This window comes from Cetorhinus maximus, chromosome 17 (genome assembly GCF_964194155.1).
Source record: "Cetorhinus maximus chromosome 17, sCetMax3.hap1.1, whole genome shotgun sequence".
Lineage (NCBI taxonomy): Eukaryota > Metazoa > Chordata > Chondrichthyes > Lamniformes > Cetorhinidae > Cetorhinus > Cetorhinus maximus.
In genome coordinates, this window is record NC_135895.1 from 46,258,394 (window position 1) to 46,285,056 (window position 26,663).

At 47.2% G+C, this 26,663-nt stretch overlaps 1 protein-coding gene across 7 annotated transcripts in view; it reads right to left on the minus strand.

Moving 5' to 3' along the window:
* The window catches only part of elavl4 (ELAV like neuron-specific RNA binding protein 4), a 116,401-nt gene that overhangs the window by 20,226 nt on the left and 69,512 nt on the right, over positions 1-26,663 (minus strand). For all 7 annotated transcript variants that reach the window (XM_078561152.1, XM_078561148.1, XM_078561149.1 and 4 more), the window contains 3 exons: positions 19,724-19,827; positions 18,225-18,378; positions 3,209-3,434 (listed from right to left, as the gene is read on the minus strand). In XM_078561152.1, coding sequence (XP_078417278.1) covers positions 3,209-3,434; positions 18,225-18,378; positions 19,724-19,827 — 484 coding nt within the window. The remainder of the gene's footprint in view (positions 1-3,208; positions 3,435-18,224; positions 18,379-19,723; positions 19,828-26,663) is intronic.

The window sequence follows — 26,663 nt, forward strand, 5'->3', positions numbered from 1 at the left end:
TTTGTGACTGTGTAGCAGATTGATACAACTGAGTGGCTTACTAGGCATTTAAGAGTCAACCAAATGGCACTTGTGATGCCACGGCATACAAGGCTATGGGCCTAGTGCTGGAAAATGGGATTAGAATAGTTAGGAACAAAAACAAAAATAGCTGGAAAAACTCAGTAGGTCTGACAGCATCTGTGGAGAGGAATACAGTTGACGTTTCGAGTCCGTATGATTCTTCATCAGAACTAAGGAAATAGAGAAATGAGGTGAAATATAAGCTGGTAGAGGGGGGTGGGACAGGTAGAGCTGGATAGAGGGCCAGTGATAGGTGGAGGCAAAGAAGAGATTGCCAAAGATGTCATAGACAAAAGGACAAAGGGGTGTTGACGGTGGTGATATTATCTAAGGAATGTGCTAATGGGGACATTAAGGGTAGCAAGCAGGACAAACAAGTGGCAGATGGCCCTAGTGGGGGTGGGGTGGTGGGAAGGGATCGAAATGGGCTAAAAGGTGGAGATAAAACAATAGATCAAAATAAATTTTAAAATAGGTGGAAAAAGAAAAATATATATTTTTTAAAAATTATAAATTATTGGAAAAAGGGGGATCGGAAAGGGGGTGGGGATGGAGGAGAGAGTTCATGATCTGAAGTTGTTGAACTCAATATTGAGTCCGGAAGGCTGTAAAGTGCGTAGTCGGAAGATGAGGTGCTGTTCCTCCAGTTTGCATTGAGCTTCACTGGAACATTGCAGCAGGCCAAGGACGGACATGTGGGCATGAGAGCAGGGTGGTGTGTTGAAATGGCAAGTGACAGGGATGTCTGGGTCATGCTTGCGGACAGACCGACGGTGTTCCGCAAAGCGGTCACCCAGTCTGTGTTTGGTCTCTCCAATGTAGAGGAGACCACAGACGAAGATCTTGCAGATGGACGCCTGACAGTGAGACCAGGTTTGGGACCTGAAAATGGTCCCGACTCAGCTCATATTCTAAGAGCAAAAGGTTCTGCACAGTGTCATCACAGAGAAGCCCAAGGACAAATCCTTGGTAAGGATGTTGGTAAGAGAAGCCATTGCTGGCAATGCTCTGGCTATGATCAGATAGGTAAGAGCAGAAACAAGAAAAGGCAATACCTCTGAGCTAGACATCAGGGGAATGAGGCATTGGAGGAGGATGGTGGAGTTGACTGTGTCAAAGGTTATAAAAAGATTTAGGATAACAAGGAGGGTCAAAGTTGCAGAGGATATAATTTGTGAATCAGCATTCTTCCAGGTGTGTAAACCTGATTAGATAGATTCAAACTTAGAGTTGCAGGAAAAATGTGCACAGATTTAGGAGGTGACAAGAACCTTGCAGTAACACGGGAGATAGACTGGTAAATTGCAAGGACAGAGAGGTTAAGTGTGTTTTTTTGAGGAAAGGGTTGATAACAGGTATTTTGAAAGGATGGGGACATCAACTGAGGAGAGGAAACCATTCATATTGTCAGTTAGCATGGGGTCTAAAAAGGATGTTGGGTGCGCAGTAGTTTTGCAGGGAAGGGGTCTTGGGTAGTAGAAGATGGGTCTCATGGATAAAATGAGCTCAGGGAGGGCAAAGGGGATCAAGCAAGAAACTGGGCAAAGAGGTGAATTGAGGGCATAGGCATAAAAAAGGGAGGAATCAATCTCATGTTAGTGATAAAGAAGTCTTCAAGTTCCTCATACTTGCTGAAGGTGAGGTGGAAGGGGAAGAGAGAGAGATTTAAGAAGATAACTGGTAGTGCAGAAAAATAGTCAGTGGTTATCTTTGCCCTCCAGGGATATCCTGGACTAGTGTGCAGTTTTGGCAGTGTGTGAGGATTAATGTAATCCAGCCAGGTCAGATGATGGATGGCTAACCCCCTTGTATTTCTCTGCACCCATTGAAGATGAAGAATCAAAGGTTGGGTCTATACCAGGGGGACTGACCAGGATGGAAGTGAGTATAAGTGTTGCTATGGATATGGAGGTGTAGGTTAGAGAGTGGGTGAGCAGATTGTAGCCTGCAGAAGTATCGTGGTGAATGGAAGACCAAAAACTGTGCAGCTGGGATACAGACACAGAATGAAATTGAATTGGAAGGAGGTAAGGTGGTGTAGGTGGCGAAAGATACAGGAAACAGTTGCAATTGGTCTTGTCTGTTACAGAGACCATGGGAGTAGAGAGGATACAGATAATGGCTACGATAATAAGTTTTATATGGAGGGACAGACGGTGGCATAGTGATAATGTCACTGGGCTAGCAATCTGAAACCCGGACTAATACTCTGGGGACACAGGTTCAAATCCCACCACAGCTGTCTCTCCAAATTTGGTGGGCTAGGTCATTAACATGGCCTGATTTGTATCCTTAGTACAGACACACTCCTCGTGCAGGACTTCCTGCTGGGAATTGGAAACAGAAGACGTAAAGCTTTCATAATGGCCTGAGGATCTTTTGGCTCCTGCTGCAGGAAAGCATCCAGAAGATTGATCCTTCCGATTGAAGGATCCCTGCAACTCGCCTTTTGGACCTTTACCACCTTATTGTCTGGCCCCCATGCCCCTCAGATTGTCTTATCTGAAGGAGGGGATGTTCAAATCTCACTAGCAACTTGTTTGGACACTCCTATATCTCAACGTTTTCCCAAGGCAATGATAGGAAGGTGAGATAGGAGTCTGCCAATGTTTGAACTTTATGATAATAATTAGATTTACTGACTCAGCGGATCTAATGAAACAAGGAAAGGAGTACAGGCTATAGAAAAGCAAATTCTTAACCTCTCCTGCTGAATTAAAGATACGTTTGCGTTCAGTGTTCTAAACTTTAATTTCCTAATTTAATTTTTATGATAGTGTATCTTTTTCTTTACATTTCCACCTTCTCTATTTTAAATTGGTATGCCTAAAGTACCACTTTCTGGCCAAAATACACATTTTAATTAATCTTTTATGTGAATGATGAACAAGGATAAAGGCTATTATAAAACTGCAGTTTATACTGGGTGCGATATTGCGGTTAGGAAGCTCAAATTAAATCATGAACATTTCAGTTTTATATTTCAAACAAAATCAATTTTGCATGGAAATGATGGTTAAGTGAACAAAAACATCACTAACATGATTAATTCAGTTTAAGACGTTAATTTTATTTACAAAACAATCTATATAAAATACAAGACACCTCAAAGTTGCTGAGATTAAGATATGTACTTCGTTATTACCTGAACCTCTGAGCCTGGTGATGCAGTGGCCCAGGATAACGTCTGCTAGGTGACTGATACAACTGTGAAAGTAGTGCTTGGCTTGTCTTCTGGCTTGGATTATTGGCAAATTTCACAGTAATTGGTTCTGTAGCACTGGAAGGTTTCTGTCCATTCAGTCCTTTGATTGCTTCCTCTGCTTCTATCCTTTTATCAAAACGAATGAATCCAACTCCTCTGGAAACACCTGGAAGACAGTTGAGGTAAACAGATCATTCCTTTGTTTTTTTTATATATATCTAAAACTGAAATGAAAATATGCCCATTGCATTTTGTTACAGATGCTGAAAAAAAATGACCATTTCTTGTTGGGTTCTTCTGATGGGAAATCAGAAACAAGCAGCTACAATTGCCCTCTAATTGATCTCAAGAGCTTAGCAGAAGCCACAATTGCCTCAATATACTGAACAGTAATGTTAAAGGGACAGAACAGGTTAAACTCAGTTTCATTATTAAAGAATATGCTATGGAGGTCAGTTGGAGTTTTTGGCTATGCTATGGAATGAGTGTTCTAGACATTAAATAGGAAAAATTTGTTCACATAGCTATGAGGCTATGCAGACCACATCAATTTCCCAGAGGCAGACAACGCCATGGGCCGTTACCTGCATGGTGTTCCTCATTGACATCACTGAAGAAAACCAGGCGGGCCACTTGAAATGGTGATCGCGAACAAATTTTCCCCCCAAAATCTTTGCTAAGATTTATTACAGGCCATTACATCATACCTCTTCTTTACTCCTGGTTTACATTAGGTTCATTAGTTCAACATTCAAAAAAAAACTCGCTTGTCTCATGGTGCCATGGTTGAAAAATTCTGCAGTAAAGACTTAGGACATGACATAAACTGTCTTACCTACTTACAGATATGGAAGATATATAAAGCTGAATTTTTCCAACCCTGTGGTGGCAGGCATGGAGGCTGGCAGCCAATTAATATTGTTAAGGCCCAATTAGAGGTGATTTTTGTGGCCTTGCTGGCATTCTGCTGTCAGAGGAGCAGCATCCTACTACATGTGGAGGCTGCCAGCTAAGAGCTGGAGGTTCCATGCCCCAGTTCCAGAGCCAGGGACTGGAAAAGCCTCCGCAGTCCAAACAATTCCATTGGAGGGGTTTCTCTTCTGTTCTTAGACTCTTAACAGCTTTGGCCCTCACAAATATTTATTTATATCCATGGGCGGAACATTCCGTGCCCGCTGGCGTCGGGTGTGCTCAGCAGTGTGAATGGACAATATAGCGAGAAGGCCAAAAATTGGTTTCACGACGTTGTGAAACCAGTTTGCAATCACCTGCTCAGCCTGTTAATGGCGGGCCGCGTTCCCCGCCATCGGATGTCAGGAACCTCATTGTAATGCATCTGTGTATCATAAGGCCAACCTGCCAGAATCATCCCCCCCACCCCCGACCTCTTGATTGTCCGTCCACGTCAGTGTGATTGCATGCCGGTGCAAAGCACATCTTGACCAGCGTGACGTGCAGAAGTCGGGACTTACCGCCAGGGCCTTGCTCGCATCATGGACATCCAAGGAGCAGGAGATGCTGGAGCCTGACAGCAATGGCACACTGGCGGAAAGTCCATGGCATGCTGGATGGATTCTCATGGACATGGCTCTACAGCGAAGCTGCCCACAGAAGCTGGAAAGTCACCGTTGATGCTCTGCTCACAATGGTTGATGGTCGAGGGGGTGGAGAGGAAGGTCCAGTTGTGTTTGGGAGAGGGAGAGGTATCAGGATGGGTGAGGTTGGGAGGGAGAGAATGAAGGTGTCAGGATGGGGTGAGGTTGGGACTGGGGGGGAAATGAAGGTGCTGGGGTGGTGTGGGCGAGAGTTGGGGGGGGGGGTGGAATGAAGATGTTGGGGGGGTAAGTTGTGAGGGGGGAGGGAGTACGGGGGGAGGAAGGGGTAATAGGGAGAAGACAGCAACTGCGGAGTAGGAAGGAGTTCGGTGGGGGGGAAGGAGCGTGGAGAGGGGAGAGACTAAGGTTGGGCGAAGAAGTAAGGGTGGGGGAAGGAGTCAGGAAGGGGGAAGGACTAATGTTGGAGGAAGAATTAAGGCTGAAGGAAGGAGTTGGCGGGGAGAGGACTAAGGATGTTTGAAGGAATGAGGAAGGACTAAGTGGAGATGGAGTCTGGGGGTTACGGAGGGAGGGGGAGAAGGGGTGAAGGGGTTCCAAGGCGGGGGTGGGGGGGAGGGAGTCCAGAGGTGGGGGGTGTTTAGATGAACGTGCAAGGGAGGCTCTGATGAGTCCATGACTGCCTCCTGGAGAGTGAACTAAGGATGGGTGTGGAACGAGGGAATTGTGAGAATGACTGACGGCAGAGTGAGGTGGTAGGGTGAGGGTTCAACTGTAGCGGTAGAAGGGATGGCGAGGGTGGTTGCTGGGGACTCGGAGGCAGACATGGACCCTGGGGGTGGGAAGGACGAGGTCGGAGAGGTGAATGTGGATGGACTGAGATTTTCGGGAAGGAAGGGAACGTGCATCTTTACCTGGACATCCCCGAAGGAAAAGCGTTGTGGATGGTAGGTCACAGTGGGGAGGTGGAAGGTGATGCCAGGGATCAACAATGATGGGGGAAAGTAAATGGGTGTCTGGGGGAAGGGAAAAGTTGGGGGAACTTATGAAAAGCCAAATTAAGACCATGTCGTCTAAGTGGCAAATGAAACGACAGTCGTGGTGGGCGAGATCAGGTGCTGCATGGGAGTGTGATTATTGGGTGGACGGAGATGCAGGTCAGCTTAGGTGGACAACTGAAAGCAAACCCCAGCAGGCAGCATTCAAAATGCTCTGAACATTGAGGTGAGTATGATATGTGAAGGATCCACATACATAGGAGAGTGCTTGCACGAGGCTCTGAAAGGGCCTGTTCGCACACACACTTCTCCCTCCAGGGTCCTCATTGGCTAGCTGCTCCCTGTGCCGTGACAGAGGACGAAGTTCAGGGGCTCACAGGCAAAGGGGACTCGGAAAGAGAGGTCAGCCTCTGATATTCCTGTGTGGATGACCCAGAGGTGTCCAGCTGCTGCTCCTCCTCTGTTTGGGTGACCTGGAGTCCCGGCCTGGCTCCTTGAGGGGAAGGGGCACTGGGAGCGGTGTCAAGGTGCCCTGTTTTCCTCTCGCGGAACTCATCCATGACTCCCATGATGGAGTGCAGGTCTGCAACATCTCCGTGTTCTGCTGGACCAAGGTCTCCATGGCGTCTGCCATCCTTCCCATGGAGATCTCCATACCCGCACATGTGGATGCTACTTCATCAGACAGCAGGTGGATGCACTCCTCCGACCCGCATGCCATTCTCTTAAGGGCTTCAAACAGCTCTGCATGATGTTCTCACGCACTTCTGCTGACTCTCCAGTATGAGTTGGAAGGCCGAATCCAGAGGCTCGTCATCTGACTTGGACCTCACAGATACCTGTTTCCCAGCAGTCTGAGTGCTGGGGAGCTTGACTGAACCTGCCTCCCTCTGCTGCAGACACGTTTCCTTGCAGTGACCGCCAGACTGTAAACCCAAGCCTGCTCTAGATCTAGGTTCCACCAAGGTGTGTCTCTCTGCACCGGTGCAGGGTGTTGGTAAATGCTGTGATGGGTCTTCCAGGCTGCTTGTTTCCAACTCTTCAATGGAGCAAGTGTCCTCTTGGCTGGAGGTGAGGACCTAGATGGAGTTGAGGGACTGGCTGGCTGAGGGTGTCAGTTGCTTGGCAGAGCTCCCTGTGAACCAAAGTAGATACAAGTAGTTCATGGCAGCAGAGTCAAAAGCATGAGAGAGAGCACTCACATTTGCGTTGAGAGAGGGATGATGTGGTGCAGGATCCTCATGAGGATGTTTGCTGCCAACCTCACTGTCACCGCAGGCATGGGTCCATGTCTTCACCAGTCAGCGTGATGGCACATTCCTCAAAGTGAGTGAGGGGCCCAATGCGGGCCACTCCATCCCCGGTCTAGGACCTCTTCCTGGTGATGTGAGCAGGCTTCTCCTGCATGCAAACAGATGGAGAGAGTGTGAGCAGGGCACATGGCACTGTGTGGAACTTCTGTGTGGTGAGTGGAGCTATGGACAGGATGAGTACACAAGCTCAAGAGGATATGACCTGCTGGAGATGTGAGGGTGTGTGTGAGTTAGTGGTGTTTTCCCTTGAGGCCTGAGATCCCTGTGGATGTATGATGGATTTGTGAGTGTTGAGAGTGATGAGAAGAGCGAGTTACCCTGGCAGAACGGATGAGATGATTCATCCTGGAGGGGCACTGCGTGGCTATCCTTTTTTGAAGGACATTGGCGCTGACCATCGCTGTCATTGCCTTCCTTGCTGGATTGGTGATGATGCAGCTGCCCATCCTGTGGCCAGAGGAGGGGTAGACATCATGACGGGCCTCTACGGTATTCAAAACGCGCTCGAGGGATGTGTCACTGAAGCAGGGAGCTGCAGTCTTTTTGCCTTTCAAGGCCATCCTGTCTTCCATGCGGCAGTCCTGGGCTGGAAGCACTGAGAGGTGTGCGCGTGACTACACTTTAAATGTGGCGCCTCGCGTGATGAAGCGGCGAGGTAATGAAGTGGCAAGCGAATGAGAACCCGCCTGCCATGGAAACAGCGTATTTCCCTGGGATGTATAATTAATGTGGGGTTTTGGGACAATACGGTGTGAAAAGCCGCCACTGCAACCGCACTTAGTGCAAATCTGAGACGTTTCCGCCCCATGTCTCCAAGGGTGCTTCATCGTGATCTCCCTCAGCAGCATCCACCTCTCCTGGGTCGGGGAAAGCTGCAGAGGCTCCAGAGTTGCTGGCTCTCTGATAGAGGCAGTAGCACATTTGCACACTGTCCTTAATAGGACAGCGAGTGAGGGAGTGGCCAATTAGGAATCTGCTCCCAGAAGATTGCATCGCCGGTCTCACTACCGGCGTGTGTGGGCTCGGGATCCCCTTTGGTCCCAGCGTCAGGACCCACAGGAAAATCCAACCCACAGTTGGTAAACAAACAGATACATCCATTAGAAGTTCAGACCTTACAGAAGAGATCTGAGTCTGTCTAGTATGACAAGCCAATGCCAGCCAGCTGCTTCAGGAATTTGCAGAATAAATTGTTTTTAAAAAAATCACAAATCTTTAACACAAGATTTAATCCAAATGCACTTTCATCCAACACAATTTCTCTAACGTCTCCCCTCTTGTTGTACTGGGAAAACGTTCAAGATTGACATACAGTATCTTGTTAACATCATGAGCTGATTTTCAGGTCTTACTGGGGGTAGGAGTGAAGGCAGGCAGCAGTCAAAAATGCCTATTTCCCAATGCCATGCACAGCACCAGCCAGTTTCACCAAGTAGGGGTAGGGTGGCCCCGCAATCCTGCCTGATCTAATAAAAGGGCCAATTAGGATTGTTAAAGAGCTTATTAACAGCTTGTTAAGGGTCATGTTCTTAATTTCACGGGGGTATACGGGTTGCACATGTTGTCTGGAGTAGGCCAGCTGAATACAGGCCCACAATTGTGGGGAGCCAGTCTTGGCAGCCCCAGGGAATTAGCTGAACTCCAAGAAAGGGTGAACAGAGCAAAGGGGACTCAGCCATTGGGAGAGGAGTGCAACTGGCTCATCCCAATGGGGCTGGGGGAGTGGGCAGTAAGTGTTTAGGCAGTGGAGGGGGTTGGGCACAAAAAGAAGGGGCAAGGCTTCCAAACACATTTTGCGGGGGGGGCACCCGAGCACAAGGAAGGCAGCAGCTTGCAAAGGGGCACAGTTCTCAGATTTTGGTTCCAGCGGTGATGAGGTACAATACCCTCTGAAGGAATAGCAGAGATGTGAGCATCAGGACAACAGAAAAGAGGTACGAGGAGAGGGAAGGAAGCCATATCCTAAGCATTGATCCATAGATGAAGACGGAACTACCTAGAGATGACTGAGAACTAGTGCTGCAGGTGAAAGCAACACTGGTGGCAGATGGTCAGGCATTTGCCCTGGTCACAAAAGGCTTCACACCCCGCAGCAACGGTTGCCATGCCTTGCCAGTAGCCATTAAGGTCACTGTGGCTTTGAATTTCTTCTCTTCTGGATTTTTCCAAGGATCAGCTGCTGACCTTGGTGGCACATCAGCTGCACACCACTGCATCTCAAGTCACTGATGCCAAAGCTGGACAGTACACATATTTCCAGATATGCGCAGCCTCACAGGCACCAAGGGCATCTGGTTTCACCGTCATCGCTGAACTACCCCAGCTGCATGGCATCATCAATTGGATCCACGTGGCTGGCAGTGCACTGACTGACCTCCCAGTCAGATTCATCAACAGAAAGGACTTCCACTCCCTCAACATTCAGCTGGCCTGCAACCACAACAAGAACATCGTGCATGTTCACTTTCCTGGCAGCCATCATGAGTCTCTCTGTACTTCAGCAGTCCAGTCCTCACTCCGCCCCTTGGAAATTCCATGAATGGATTCTAGAGAACAAGGGATATCCCTTGAAGAGGTGGTTACTCACCCCTCTATGTGAGCCCAGACAAAGACACAGGTATGATACAACTGGAGCCATCTGTTTCCAGGACTACCACTGAGTGGGCAACTGGATTCTGAAGGTGCGATTCAGATGCCAGGACGGGTTGGGTGGCACTCTGCACGACATACCTGCAAGGGAATCCTTCACTGTGGTGGACTGCTGTGCAGTCAATAACATGGCCCTTGAGAAAGGTGTGGTGAGGGTGAGGCCCTGGAAGGACACGGCTCATCAAAGGAAGAGAAGCAGCAGATCCTGGAAGAGGAGGAGGAGGAGGGGGAGATGTAGAACATAATCGCTTCCCTGGCTGCCCAGGGAGGTAGCTGGGTCTGACGCGTGGCTCAAGGGCCTTGTTAGGATGCCATCAATGTTAGGGATCATCAGATTCAGGGACGTCTCAACGGAACCCCCTCTAACCCAGGGTGAATGGCATAGCATGGAACACACACTTGAGTTGCCTGTGCTAAAATTTCCATTGAAGACTCAGCCCGGAACATGTAAACTTTTACCACCAATGAAGGATGCACACCTACCCAGGGGTTTCATTGACACTGTGGGTGAACCCTGATCTCTTTCACCACTTTATACAGCTTTGCTTGTCCCAACATTTACAAAAGGAGGCTCACACATCTAGCTTAAAGTGTAATCATCTACATGGTGCTCAAAAAGGAAAACAGTGCACAGTTACAGGAAGAGGACACACCATTGACCCACTCAGTGCTCTGTGTGACGCAAATGCCTCTGTGCTTGGCCACTTCTGTGACCTCAGAGAAGGTGGAGGCAGCCTGCTCACTTCTCCACTTGTGGCTGAGATGCACCTGACGGTTGTCGTATCGTGAAGGTATTCATGGGGGCATCTCCTTAGGCTGCTGCACCTGAATCACTGCAGGGTCAGTTTCAGTTACTGGGCCCTGCTGCACAGATGCTCCCTCTGTCAGAGGGGCCATGGAGGCTGATGGTGATGATAGCATCCCATGAGGGCTGGCGCCCTCATCCTTCTTGGTGACATCCTGAGTCCTTAACTAGTGACTTAGATGGCTGGAGGGGACCACCAGCTGGAGTGCAACTGGCAATACCATCAGATATCCCTGTGCCATCAGCACCACTGATTGGTCCAGCTACATAGTGTGGCATGCATCCTATGCACATCAGTGCACAGTTTCTGCATAGACACCAAGTGCTACTGCATACGGCTTTCCATGAGGTTGGACACTCTCTCAATGAAGGAGCTCTGTGCTCAAAGTCCTGAGCCATGGTGGCTCAAATGAACTCGGTGAACTCCTCCATTCTCTGCCCATGACCCCACATTGCCACAGGGAATTCTGATATATGACAACACATCAGCTGCTGCTGCTGGTCTAGTTAGAGCCTTTGTTCCAATAACTCCCGAGGTGCTGCACCTGTGCCCAGCTGAGCAGGAATGTGGCTGTCCTCCATCCTCCAAGGGGGACTGCCCACAGTTGTCTCTGCTCTGACACCTCCTCCTGCACACTAGCACTTTGCTCCTCACCCAGTGTTACCCTATCTAAGCGCGTGTAAAGACCGGCCAAAGTGATTGTATCTGTGGTAATGTATGTTTGTGATTATAAAGGTGTGAAGGCGTTATTCGGTGCCTCACTGCTGCAACTCTTGACCAGTTGATGGTGAAGGAGATGGTCGCCTTGGCTCAGTGTCTGCACCTGTCGGGGACACAGGCTAACTGTGGAAAGCTGAAGTCTCTACAGTGCTTAAGCTTCTCAATACAAATCAGTGCTCAGTATACTGTCGGATGTGGAGTGCATGACTATCCCTTAGTAAGCACATTATCTTTTCTAGTCACCATGTCCACCGCGACTGTCCATCTCTCCATGGCCAGCTTCTTCACTGCCTGCGATCCTGGCAACGTCCATGGCTCCCTCCTCCATCACTATGATCACATGAAGGTAGGAACCCCTCCACCAGTTTGGGACCTCCCCTGGGCATTATGGGCCTGTTTCTATTGCAAGGCTAAAAGAGAGAGAGCTAAGACATTGCTGGCTTCTATATCCAATGCCAGCTGTTCCTTTTCATTAAAAGCTGCATGTTTCAATGCTGGCTGGTCCTCAGCACCACTATGGCTTTGAGCCATTCTGATGGGTTAGTAGATACCTTTGGTACACACTCCACCCATATTCAGGAGCAGTATACACCCTGATGTTCCTCGACAGGTGTGACTGCTGAAGGGGGAATACCCAGGGGTCGGTTTGCTGGGGTTTGCACTCACCTTGCCAGAGTGTATTTGGTCATTGAACCTCTTCTGACACTGGATCCAACTTCTGCACATCACACTTCTACTTACTCTATCAGCTATGTCCATCCAGGTCTGCTTGGTTTGTGTGGATGGCCCCCTCCTGTCACTCTCTGGGAAGAGGGTCTCCCTCCTCCCTTCTACAACCTTCAGGTCTGTATCAGAGAATCTAGGGGCTGACCCCAGGTTCTAGGCCACTCGCTCTCCTGATACATTCATGCATTCACATCTTCTCTGCTGTTCCAGACCGCAGTAACAGCAGTGAACCCCCGATTAAATCGGGCCAATGCTTGTATAGTCCCACCTCCATTCCCACCCTCAGGCCACTAATTTCCTGCCAAGTCAATCTCTACGCCAACTGTGGGAGCAGTGCGATGAAACTTGGGTCTGATGATTGTCCCCACCACCCCCAAGGGGACGTTTGGTTCCTGGAAGTAGTCCCAATTTCTGTTTCCTATCTCCGCAGCATAAATCTTGCCCCATATCTTTATCCATCTGTTTCAGCAGCATTTGTTTTACTTGTTTAAAAGTATACGTCAAGATGCAAACAAGAAAAATCATAATACATTGTACAGCAAGCTAGGTTTTAAAACTGAAGATACCCCAAATACCACAATATACTAAAAATCATCTTAACTTATTAGATGCGAATATACAAAATAGAAGTAGAAGTAGGCCATTCGGTCCCTTGAGCCTGTGCCGCCATTTAATAAGATCATGGCTGATCTGTTTGTGTTTCGAATTCCACATTCCCATCTTCTCCGATAACCTTTGATTCCCTTGCCTAACAAGAATCTATATACCTCTACCTTACAAATATTCAATGGCCCTGCCTCCACCGGTTTGGAGGCAGAGAGTTCAAAAGTCACACAGCCCTCAGAGAAAAAATGTCTCCTCATCTCTGTCCTAAAAGGGCAACTCCAATTTTAAAACTGTGCCCCCCTAGTTCTGGGCTCACCCACAAGAGGAAACATCCTTTACAAGTCCACATTGTCAAGACCTTTCAGGATCTTGTGTGCTTCAATCAAGTCACCACTCGCTCTTCTAAACTCCAGTAGAAACAAGCCCAGTCAAACCCGCTCATTCCAGGTATTATTCTAGTAAATCTCTTCTTAACCCCCTCCAACGCTTTTACATCCTTCCTTAAATAAGGAGACCAAAACTGCACACAATATTCGAGATGTGGTCTCACTAATGCCCTGTATAACTGAAGCATAACATCCTTACTTTTATGTTCAATTCCTCTTGTAGTGAAGGATAGCATTCCATTAGCCTTCTTAATTACTTGCTGTAGCTGCATACTAACCTTTTGTGATTCATGCAGTAGAACACCTAAATCCGCTGCGCGCCCACCGATATGTAAATGGCCTTTTAAGGATCTAATTAAGGTTATTGTAATCGCTGCCCATCCAACTTTAAGGTTGGTGGGTAGGTGAAAAGGCCAAGCAGCCTTTGCGTTTTTTAGGAAACCTTATCCACGAGTGGGATGAGGTTTCTTAAAGCGTTTATTAAATAAATAAAAAAATTTTCATAAAAATAAAAACATGTCACATGAGAGGACATGTTTAAATACATTTATAAATCTTTTATTTAATAATTTCAGAAGCTCTTCAATCTCCCTGAGGCAACTCAGTGCCTTAGGGAGATTGAAGCACTCTTTCGCATGCGCGAAAGAATGCTGGCCCTGACTCACCCTCCTCCCTCTACCCGCACAAGTAGCACTGAATGCTACTGGTCATGTCTTAAGATGGGTGGGCCTTAATTGGCCCGCCCACGTAAAATGGCAGTGTGGAGCCAATTGTGTGCGGCGATCGGCTCTGCTTCTGCCCCTGCCCGCTCCCGCCGAGCCCGGCTGCCGCCTCAAAAATTCAGGCCTAAGACTATCACGATACAATGATGCAATGGCATTATAGCAGAGGATAAAAATGAGACCATTAACATGAAAACTGAGTACAATCCAAAGGCTAATCATGCTGCAGCTGAGTCTTAGTCCTTAGTCTTTAACATTGATGGATGCAGAGAACATTGAGCCCAATTCTGCTGGGATGCAAACCGACAAGACAAATGTCATATGCTAAAATTTCCTCATTTGCGTTTTGACACAATATGCCCTCCTGTATGTATTATGTGACTGCCTCAACTCCCGTGCAACTTTTTATGGATGGAAGGGGAAGGGATCTGTGCATCCAGGTCGTGTGCCAAAGTCTGTCCCTGCCCATTCAGATTGCAGTGTTTCATGTCATTATGCCCCAGGAATTTTAGCGCACATATCTTTAACAAATCGCATTCAGTCACATTCAACCTATACTTGTGATTACAATAACAAGAATTTATATTTATATAGTGCTCTCAACATAATAAAACATCCCAAGGTGCTTCTCAGGAGCAGTATAGAACAAAGTATGACACTAAGCCGCATAAGAAGATATTAGGTTAGATGACCAAAAGCTTGGTCAAAGAGGTCAGTTTTAAGGAGCGTCTCAAAGGAGGCAAGCAAGGTAGAGAGATGGAGAGGTGTAGGAAGGATATACCATAGCTTCAGGTTTAGGCAATGGAAGGCACGGCCACCAATGGTGAAGCAATTAAAATCAGGGATACACGAGGCCAGAAATAGAAAAGTGCACATATCTCGGAGGTATGTGGAGCTGGAGGAGTTTACAAGAGATAGGGAGGGGTGAAGCCATAGAGGGATTTGAAAAGGATGAGGTTTTTAAAATTAAGCCATAATTGATTGGGAGGCAATGTAGGTCAGCGAATATAGGGGTGATAGGGGACTTGGTGCAATTTAAGGCACAGACAGCAGTTTTGAATGACCTCAAGTTTAGCGTGTAGAATGAGAGATCAGCCAAGCATGCATTGGAATAGTCAAGTCTAGAGGTAACGAAGACATGAATGAGGGTTTCAGATGAGATAGGGGCAAGGTCGGACGATGTTACGGAGGTTTTAGTGATGGCGCGAATACAAGGTCGGAAGCTTATCTCGAGGTCAAAATTGTGAACAGACTGCCTTAGTTTTAGACTGTTGTCAGGGAGAAGGATGGATTGATAGTTAGAAAAGGAGTTTGGAGTGAGGATTGAAAACAACTGCTTCAGTCATCCCTGGGCAGAATCGTCCCAGATTTGCAGCAAGTATGGTAGTGGGCGGGTAAAATGATGTTTTATCCGCCGGCCGCAGTGGCGGCTTTTCACGCCATATTGCCCCAAACCTGCTGCATTAATTATGCATTCCTGGGATACATGCCATTTCAATGGTGGACGGGTTCCGATTTGCCTGCCACGCCGTCACCTCGCTGCTTCATCATGCCAGGCACCACATTTAAAGTACAGCTGCGCTCGGTGCTTCCAGCCCAGGACTGCAGCAAAGAAGACATGGCCCCAAAAGGGAAGAAGACTGCAGCCCTCGAGTGCCTTTTGGACATTGTGGAGGCTTGCTGTGATGTCCTCTACCCCATCATCATGGTACACGATGGCAGTGGTGATCAGTGCCAATGTTGCACAGAAGAGGTTGGCCATCCAGTGCAGATAGAGGATGAATGATCTCATTCATGCAGCCAGGGTATCACTCTAAACTCTTATACTCAAGACCATCACACATTCACTGGCATCTCACTCACTGCCAGCTCAAGGGACATCACCACCCATTCTCACACACATACACTCACACGTCCATCTGGCCTCATCTCCTCTGGAGACTGCCTCTTCAGCCCTCACTATCTTGAGGCCACTTGCACAGATCAACATGTACCCCTACACACATCCTGAGGAACCCCTACACACATCCTGAGGTACCCTCCTTCCCCAGTACCGCTCTCGCTCTGCAGCCTCTTCCCTCACTTGAGGCCACTTCTCCCCCTTCCCCAAGCAAGCCTTTGTCTTGCAGCCGTTGAAAAGCCACCTAGGTATGGCTGATCTGGTAGGTAGGGGCCTACCCATGAGCCCCCCCTAAAAGTGTTGGGATGCTGACTGTGAACCCTGGCACTGATAACTGCGAGTGCCGACTGAAGCAAGGTAGACAAACGGACCTTGAAGTTCTGAGCGAAGTGCAGCCCGCCAAGTGCACGCCTTATATACGTAGTTGCGAAACACGTCGGCGTGTTTTCCTGCCAATGTGGGCGGATGATTGCATGGGGAGGGGCAATGAGTCCGGTGGGCTGGCCTTAAAATGATATGCTGATGAATTGCAATGAGGTTCCTGATGTCTGATGGCCGGGAATGCGGCCTGCCATTGGCAGGTGAAGCGGATGATTGCAAACTGGTTTCACGACATCATGAAACCGATTTTTGGCTTGTCGCTATATTGTCCACTCACGCCACCGAACACGCCCGACACTGGTGGGCATAGAAAATCCCGGCCCCGATATTTAATTGGAGGAAATCTTTGTTCATCCAGTACTAGATGTCAGATAAGCAGTCTGATAATTTAGCAATAGTGCAGGAATTGGGAGGTGATGGTGAGGTAGAGTTGGCTGTCATCACAAACCAACGCTGTGCTTTTGGATGATGTTGCTGAATGGCAGCATGTAGATGAGAAATAGGAAGTGACCAAGGATAGATCCTTGAGGAACACCCGAGATAATGATGCGGGAGCAGGAATAGAAACCATCGCAAGCGATTCTCTGGCTACAATTATACAGATAAGAATGGAACCAGGTGAGAGCAGAGTCCCACCTAGTGGACGACATTGGAAAGGTGTTGGAGGAGGATGATATGGCAAGCATGTCAAAGGCTGCAGACAGGTGGAGGTCGAGGAGGGAAAGTTTTCCTTTGTCACAGTCTATTAGTTTTTTGTGCCAAGATAAATGATGTTGAAATATAAAAATAATTGTTTTAATTGTATGTCTGACATCATTACCATGTATGAATAGCCCTGAGTTTAATATATAAGTTTAAATTTTCAGCCCTTGTCTGTTGATATTTCACTGGTCTAGGGTTAGCAGAGCTGCATGGAGCTACTTAGGCTCATAACCACTGTGCCCTTGCATCACTGGGGCCTGGCTCCAACGAGTAATGATACAACCATCCATGGCTGGACGAAATATATTAACTAGATGTAAATGAGGGAAACAGCTTCTGCAGTGTTACCTACCATTTGAAAGTTGAATACAGGAATCTAGCATTCAATGGCCAGTGGTAGGTGGGCCAAGAAATCTGGGTGTAAACAGTGCTCAGGCAGGACTGAAATGTGAAAGATTTAAAAATGCAGTTATTTAAAGTGCAGTTTTGCAGTCAGCTTGGAGGCTGCCTACATCCTAACACTGTTAGGCCTCCTGGGTACTACAGTATCAAAACTCCACCCTCTTTTTTGGGCAGAGGCTGTGCAGCCTGTCTCCAATATGCAAAACTGATTGAGGTGTACAAGATTATGAGGGGCATGGACAGGGTGGATAGGGAGCAGCTATCCCCCTTAGTTGAAGGGTCAGTCACGAGGGGACATAAGTTCAAGGTGAGGGGCAGGAGGTTTAGGGGGAATGTGAGGAAAAACTTTTTCACCTAGAGGGTGGTGACGGTCTGGAATGCGCTGCCTGGGAGGGTGGTGGAGGCGGGTTGCCTCGCATCCTTTAAAAAGTACCTGGATGAGCACTTGGCACGTCATAACATTCAAGGCTATGGGCCAAGTGCTGGTAAATGGGGTTAGGTAGGTAGGTCAGGTGTTTCTCACGTGTTGGTGCAGACTTGATGGGCCAAAGGGCCTCTTCTGCACTGTGTGATTCTGTGACCCAAGACTAGAAAATTAGCCTGTTAGAGGCACATCTCTGTGATGGACAGGAGTCTCTCCCCTTCCCTCAAGATCCTGGAGATATGTTTCAATTAAGGGGGAAGGGAGGAAAGACCAGGCCATCACTTTAAAAATAATACATAAATTCTTTATGTAAAACCTGAAAGCTGGAGGGTCAAATGCAATATATTTTACATAACTTCTTGTTTCTTTTTATTATTCCTTGACAACATTGTACGTACTCATTAGTCAGCCTAATGCTGCTTTGAATGATTGGATAAAAGGCAGCTCTCAGAGCAGAATGAATTCCAAACAAGCTGCAAAACTTAATAAATGAAAAACCATGTTCGTTCATGTGGCTATTTATAAAAAAATTACAATAAAATCAAAGATTCCCATTGTTTTCAAAAATTCAAGATATTTATTGGTGATAATTTTGCTCCTCGAAAATATTAGTATTGTTAAAATATTGTCATTGGTTATCTGGAAAAAGAAGCATCAGTAACACTTACCAGTGACTTGGTCAACTAAAATTCTGGAAGTGATGATTCGGCCATATTGTGAAAACATCTGCTCTAATTCTTTCTGAGTCATAGATTTAGGAAGGCCACTAACGTACAAATTAGCATCACGAATTGATGCAGAGCTTGGACGAGCATAAGAAACCTAGAGAAAAGATAAAAACAAGAAATTCTGCTAAGTAAGCTTTTATAAAAATAACATGTATGAGCAGAGCAGGGGGGTCCTTAAACAGGAGTTATATTCATGAATAGTAGCTTTGGAACAATTTGTGCTATTCTTGGCTTGCCGAAATATCTTCTGCCCATCCATTTATCATGAAATTGGTAAATTCATACTGTCATGGATATTTTATAAGCAACCCACCTTGGGTAACTGTCTGTATGGACGACACAACAATTAAGAACCTAATTTTTGCAAGATGAAATATAACCTAGATTTAAAGTTTGCTGAAGCTACTGCATCAAAGTTTTCTATGTATGTGTATTAATTGAAATGAAATTTAATGAATTGAGAAATTTATGCTATAAACAGCCAGAATTTCTGGTAACCAAAAACCAACGAGAAAAATCTAAAGCCCTGATTTTAACTGGGGGTAGCAAATGGGAAGAGGGCAAATGCAGCAGCCCTCAGGTACGCTGTGGAACCTCTTTCCTCCATATGAAGGTAGGTAAAAACATCAAAGTTTTTGTTGGTAGCCAGTTGTTACACCATAGCAAGCCCTTGAAAAACATTAGTGGAACATGCCCAGAACATGCTCTGCTCAGCGCCAAAGAATTTTTCAGGGGGGGTCCTTAAACAGGAGTTAAGCCCCTTATTTACATGTGCCTCTTTTTTATTTAGTGGCATCTGTACCTTGGCACAAAATCAGCTGCGGGTTGTGTCCCTAAATTGGTCCCTCTAAGCACATTTTATGCCTGGACTAATTTCTAACCCATTGAGCTATAAAGCTCTGGTATCAAAATTAATAAGTAAAAGCTGAGGTGAAGAATATATAAAAGAAAATCGCCTATCCTGTCACCTAAAGCTTTATTAGACATATGAACAAGATGAAAAAGTGAAAAATAGCAATACTTTAATGTCTGGCTATATAATTTCAAAAGACTTTACACTTTTCTTGTTTATCCACTGGAGGCTGCATCACTCAAATTTGTTGCATCAGATATTATAAAGCACCTTTTAAGATTAAAGGCTGCAGTCAACAGTTGTGTGTGTAATCTATTTGCTGTAGGGGTAACTTTGACTGGATAATGGTATAAAACAGGTGATATTAATTCAGCAGCCAGTTATAAATTTCTCCCAATTTTCATGCCCACTGAAATGTGTAACAGGTAGCTGAATCAATATCAGTGATTTTGGGCAATCACTCAAAGTCAAAACTATCCTGTGTGATTTAACATTTACATAAGGCAGATATTTCTTTTTTATTTAAGAAAACACTTTGACATGAACCTCAAAAACCAATGCTCAAAATAAATAAGATACCTCTTACCTTTATGGTTTTGGTCTGAAGTCTTAGTCCGTTTAAAGTATTAATTGCTTTTTCTGCATCCTTTGGATCGACATAGTTCACAAAACCGTATCCCAAACTTTGCCCTGTTCAAGAGGAATTATAGATGGCCAACCTTTAGTTTCTGAAAAGCAGAGTAAAGTATCGCTACACTGCAACTCACTAGGAACAGCTGGTGCTCCCTGAAGGGAGTGATGTAATCTTAAACAAAAACAGAATTACCTGGAAAAACTCAGCAGGTCTGGCAGCATTGGCGGAGAAGAAATCAGTTAACGTTTCGAGCCTTCATGGCCCTTCGGCAGAACTGGAGCATAGTTAGAAGAAGGGAGAAATATAAATTGGTTTAAGGTGGGTGGGGGGGGGGTGGGGAGAGACACATTGAGAGTGTGGTGTGGTGATTGTGGAGATGAGCAGGTAATCAAAAGATGTCACAGACAAAAGGGTCAAAGAGGTGTTGAAGGTGGTGGTATTTGTCTGAGAAAAGTGCTAATTAAGAATGCAAGACAGGATATTCAAAGTACAGCTCTAGTGGGGGTGGGGTGGAAAGACTAAAGGTTTTAGTTTTAGATTTAAAAATAATGGAAATAGGTGGGGAAAGAAGAATCTATATAAATTACTGAAAAAAAAAGCGGGGGGGGGGGGGGGAAAAGAAACGGGGTGGGGATGGGGGGAGGGGGAGTTTAAGATCTAAAGTTGTTGAATTCAATATTCAGCCCGGAGGGCTGTAAAGTGCCTAGTCGGAAGATGAGGTGCTGTTCCTCCAGTTTGCGTTGGGCTTCACTGGAACAATGCAGCAAGCCAAGGACAGACATGTTGGCAAGAGAACAGGGTGGAGTGTTAAAATGGCAAGCGACAGGGAGGTTTGGGTCTTTCTTGCGGACAGACCGCAGGTGTTCCGCAAAACGGTCGCCCAGTTTGCGTTTGGTCTCTCCAATGTAGAGGAGACCGCATTGGGAGCAACGAATACAGTAGACTAAGTTAGGGGAAATGCAAGTGAAATGCTGCTTCACTTGAAAGGAGTGTTTGGGCCCTTGGACGGTGAGGAGAGAGGAAGTGAAGGGGCAGGTGTTGCATCTTCTGCGTGGGCATGGGGAGGTGCCATAAGTGGGGGTTGAGGAGTAGGGGGTGATGGAGGAGTGGACCAGGGTGTCCCGGAGGGAACGATCCCTACGGAATGCCGTCAGGGGGGGTGAAGGGAAGATGTGTTTGGTGGTGGCATCATGCTGGAGTTGGCGGAAATGGCGGAGGATGATCCTTTGAATGCGGAGGCTGGTGGGGTGATAAGTGAGGACAAGGGGGACCCTATCATGTTTCTGGGAAGGAGGAGAAGGCGTGAAGGAGGATGCGCGGGATATGGGCCGGACACGGTTGAGGGCCCTGTCAACGACCGTGGATGGAAAACCTCGGTTAAGGAAGAAGGAGGACATGTCAGAGGAGCTGTTTTTGAAGGTAGCGTCATCAGAACAGATGCGACGGAGGCGAAGGAACTGAGAGAATGGGATGGAGTCTTTACAGGAAGCGGGGTGTGAGGAGCTGTAGTCGAGGTAGCTGTGGGAGTCGGTAGGCTTGTAATGGATATTGGTGGACAGTCTATCATCAGAAATTGAGACAGAGAGGTCAAGGAAGGGAAGACAAGTGTCAGAGATGGACCATGTGAAAATGATGGAGGGGTGGAGATTGGAAGCAAAATTAATAAATTTTTCCAGGTCCCGACGAGAGCATGAAGCAGCACCGAAGTAATCATCGATGTACCGGAGAAAGAGTTGTGGGAGGGGGCCGGAGTAGGACTGGAACAAGGAATGTTCCACATACCCCATAAAGAGACAGGCATAGCTGGGGCCCATGCGGGAACCCATAGCCACACCTTTTATTTGGAGGAAGTGAGAGGAGTTAAAGGAGAAATTGTTCAGTGTGAGAACAAGTTCAGCCAGACGAAGGAGAGTAGTGGTGGATGGGGATTGTTGGGGCCTCTGTTCAAGGAAGAAGCTGGTGGGGGATGGAGGTGTAGAGGGATTGGACATCCATGGTGAAGAGGAAGCGGTTGGGGCCAGGGAACTGGAAATTGTTGATGTGACGTAAGGTGTCAGAGGAATCACGGATGTAGGTGGGAAGGGACTGGACAAGGGGAGAGAGAAGGGAGTCAAGATAACGAGAAATGAGTTCCGTGGGGCAGGAACAGGCTGACACGATCGGTCTGCCGGGACAGTTCTGTTTGTGGATTTTGGGTAGGAGGTAGAAGCGGGCCGTCCGAGGTTGGGCGACTATCAAGTTGGAAGCTGTGGGAGGAAGATCTCCAGAGGAGATGAGGTCAGTGACAGTCCTGGAAACAATGGCTTGATGTTCTGTGGTGGGGTCATGGTCCAGGGAGAGGTAGGAGGAAGTGTCTGCGAGTTGACGCTCAGCCTCCGCGAGGTAGAGGTCAATGTTTGTTTTTATCTTTGTGATGTAATCTTCAGGTTGTTTTAAAACAAAATAAAGCATTCCCTCTTTCACCCTCCACTCCACTTCCTCTCAACTCTTGCGATCAAATCATGTCTAATTTTACAATGTAGGATAATATTAATGAAAAATACAAAAGTCTAAGCCTTTCTTTGTAACATAGGTTATTATTTCACGGAGCTAAAATGAAGCTGGACGTGATTTTCTGAAATCTTTCAGTGCAACATAGCAAAATTAATTAACATTAAAATATAACTATTAATACTTTTAAATTTCAAAACATTAGGAATACCTATGTTTAGATATAAAATTTATTTAATTTCTGTATTTAAAAAAAAATCATGTTTGCATAATTGAGTTTAAATAACATCATGAGAGGCAATTGGAATAGAATAGGTTCAAATCTTCATAATTCTAGTGGAAATGGAAAAGGACAAGCCCTAAAGAAGCTGTGTTGCAGTTTCTGCCCTGCTCCAACTCAGATATTGCCCAACACATTTCCTAAGGCCTTCTGCTCTATGTTTAATTACTACATGCAAACTGGGTTCCTTTGATGTACATAGGATAACTGATTGGTGTATGTGCATTCCCCAATTATGCCAGATGTTGAAGGCCCAAAAGATAAATACAGAGCAGTTTTAGGAACGCAAGAAATAGAAGCAAGAGTAGGTCATACGGCCCTCGAGCCTGCTCCGCTATTTAATAAAGTCATGGCTGAACTTCTATATCAACTCCACTTTCTCACCCTATTCCTATATCCTTCAGCGCCGCAGAAACTATCAATCTCAGTTTTCAATGTATACATCGACCAAGCAGCTACAGCCCTCTGGGGTAGGGAATTCTAACAGTTCATAGCCTCCTAAGTAAAGAAATTTCTTATCTCAGTCCTAAATGGCTGACCCCTTATCCTGAGACTATTATTCATGGTTCTAGACTCTCCAGCCAAGAAAAACAGCGTCTCAGCATCCAACCTGTTAAGCTAAGAACTTTATACATTTCAATGAGTTCACCTCTCACTCCAGAGATTATTAGTCCATTCTACTTAATCTCTCCTCATAGGACAGTCCTCTCATCTCAGGAATCAATCTAGTAAACCTTTGTTGCACACCCTCCATGGCAAGTATATCTTTCCTAAGGTAAGGAGACCAAAACTGTACACAGTACTTCAGGCATAGAACATAGGGTCATAGGAAATAAGAGCAGGAGTAAGCCATTTGGCCCTCGAACCGGCTCCACCATTCAACCAGATCATGGTTGATCTTCTACTTCAATGCCATTTTCCCGCATGATCCCCATATCCCTTAATATCTAGAAATCTAACGATCTCTGTCTTGGAATATACTCAATAACTGAACCTCCACAGACCTCTGGGATTCCAAAGATTCACCACCATCCAAGTGAAGAAATTCCTCTTCATCTCAGTCCGAAATGGCCTACCTCTTATTTTGAGACTGTGTCGCTGGTTCTAGACCCTCCCAGCCAGGGGAAATATCCTTCCTGCATCTACTTTATCGAGCCCTGTAAGAATTTTGTATGCTTCAATGAGATCACCTCTCATTCTTCTAAATTCTACAAAATATGGGTTCAGCCTCCTCAATCTCTCCTCATAGGACAATCCCACCATCCAAGGGATTAGCCTGGTGAACCTTTGGGTGGAATCTTTCCAGATTTGCACTAAGTGTGGTAGTGGGTGTGAAAAAATTGTTTTACCTGCTGGCCACAGTGGCAGGTTTTCACGCTGTATTGTCTTATTCCCGGCACATCTGGCTTAATTAATAATGCATTCATGGGAAACAGTCCAGATCGCTAGTGGACGGGCTTGGATTAGCCACCCACGCCATGATCTCAACACTTCCTTGCTCCCAGTGTTATATTTAAAGCGTGCCAGAGCGCACGCTTGCTTCATGGGCAGAATTTTACATCAGCGGGATTTTATGGTCCTGCTGAAGTCAATGGAGTTTAGATGGCTCGCCGCACTTTACGGCCCTGTCAATGCTGCAATGGTGCCATAGAATTCTGGCCCATGTCTTCAGAACAGGACAGCTCCAGGTGAGACATGGCCCCGAAAGTAGATGGCAGCCCCCAAATTTAGTGACGCTTCTCTGGGGCGCCCACTGGACGCAGTGGAAGGCCACCGCGATGTGCTCTATCTCTGCTCTGGCCGCAGGAGATCCAGAGTCACCAATCTGGCCTGGAAGGGGGTGGCAGCGGTGGTCAGCGCAATCCGAGCAGAGGAGGTCAGCCATCCAGTGCAGGAGGAGAATGAGTACTCTCATCTATTCTGCCAGGGTAAGTCAACCACCTCATCATTCTCAACTCAGACTCCCAAACCCATCACACATCCACAGGGATCTCACACCTCAGGGGACAACACCACTAACTCTCACACGTACCCTCACATTTCCATCAGGCTCATATCATCTGGAGCTCACATCCTGATTCTGTCCATAGCTCCGCTCACCACACAAACATTCCATGCAGTGCCATGCGTCCCCCACACTCTCTCCATCTGTTTTCATTCAGGAGAAGTTGGCTCAGAACAACAGGAAGAGGTCCCAGACTGGGGTGGGGTGGCTCACATTAGGCCCCTTACTCAATTTGAGGAGTGTGCCATCATGCTGACTGGTGAGGATGTGGACCGTGCCTGGGCGACGGGGAGGGTGGCAGCAAACACCCACATGAGGATCCTGCACCACATCATCCCTCTCTCAATGTAAATGTTCTCTCTTTCCTGCTTTTGACTCTGCTGCCATGCACTAATTATCTCTACTTTGGTTCACAGGGAGCTCTGCCAAGCAGCCGACACCCTCAGCCAGCCAGTCCCTCACTCCATCCAGGCCCTCACCTCCAGCCAAGAGGACACCTCCTCCATTAAAGAGCTGGAAGACCCATCAGAGTATTTAGCCATACCCTCCACTAGCGCAGAGAAACAAACCTCAGTGGGACCTAGATCCAGAGCAGGCTTGGATTCACAGTCTGTCGTCACCACACGGACATGTGTCTGCAGCAGAAGGTTCAGCTGAGCTTCCCAGCACTCAGAGGACTACTGGGGAACAGGCATCTGTGAGGTCCGAGTCAGATGAGGCTCTGGATTTGGCCTTCCAACTCATTGTGGAGAGTCAGCAGAAGGCTTGGGAACATCATGCAGAGCTGCTGGAAGCCCTCAACAGAGTGGCATGCGAGTCGGAGAAGTATGTCCGCTTGCTCTCTGATGAAGTGGTGCCCACATGGAGGTCACCATAGGAAGGATGGCATATGTTATGGAGACGATGGTCCTGCAGAACAAGGAGTTGTGCTCAGACCAGCACTCCATTGCGGTAGCATGGGCGAGTTTCTGCAGTGGGAACGTGAGGGGGAAATGGAGCACTTCGACGTCTCCCCAGGTGCTCCTTTTCCTCAAGGAGTCAGACCGGGGCCCTTGGACACCCAAAGGGAGGAGCAGCAGCAGCTGGACACCCCTGGGTCATCCACTCAGGAATCTCAGATGTTGCCGCTCCCTTCAAGTCCCCTTTGCCGGTGACCCACTCAACCTTGTCCGCTGTCACCACAGAGGGAGCAGTTGGCCACAGGAGGACAGCCAAAGCAAGCTGGGGCCGTCAAGGCCTTGGCTCTCTAGAGGACACTTGTCAAAGTCATCAGAGGCAACAGTGCCAACCATTGCACAGGCTGTCTCCACCCCTGTTGCGGATATCAGGGCAGCACCTAGAAGTGGTAGGCCTAGAAAAGTTAAGGAATTCTGATCACAAGTGGTTGCACGGGTGAACACGTTTTGTCACTTAATAATCTGAAAATATATTTACTTTCACTGAATAATGTGTAATGTTGTCTTTCAGCTTCATTGGCAGGCTTCACTAGTCCTCCCAGTGCATTCTCCCCTACCCCCCAAGAGATCGTCCAGCTGCACACAGCCGAACTATGAGCGATTCTGGAGGGAGAAGTGTGTGCGTGTGGCAGGGCCTTTTGGAGCCTCGTGTAAGCACTCTCCCAATGTACGTGGAGCCTTCATCCGTCACACTAATGTTACTACCCCCAGCATTTTTCATGGTGCCTGCTGGGATTCTCTTTCAGTTGTCCACCTGAGCTGACCTGCATCTCCACCCACCGACTGATAGCACTCCCACACAGCACCTGTGCCCATTCAACACGAGGCTCCGCTCACTTTCGACTTCGACAACCATGGTAACCACAAGTTTCTGATAGCTCCCCTGTCCTTTCTCCTCCCCTAATCACCCATGTCCTTTCCCCTCTCCTAGTCACCCATGTCCTTTCCCCCATCACTGTCCACCCCCTCTGGCATCACCTTCCACCTCCCCACTGTCACCTACCAACCTGAACCCTTGTCTTTCCAGGATGTTCAGGTGAACGTGCACATTCCGTACCTTCCTGAGAATCCACCATCCACATTGACTTCCCGTACCTCCTCCTTCCCACCCCCCGGGTCCGTGTCTGCCTCCAAAGACCCAACAACTAACTCTGCTGTCCC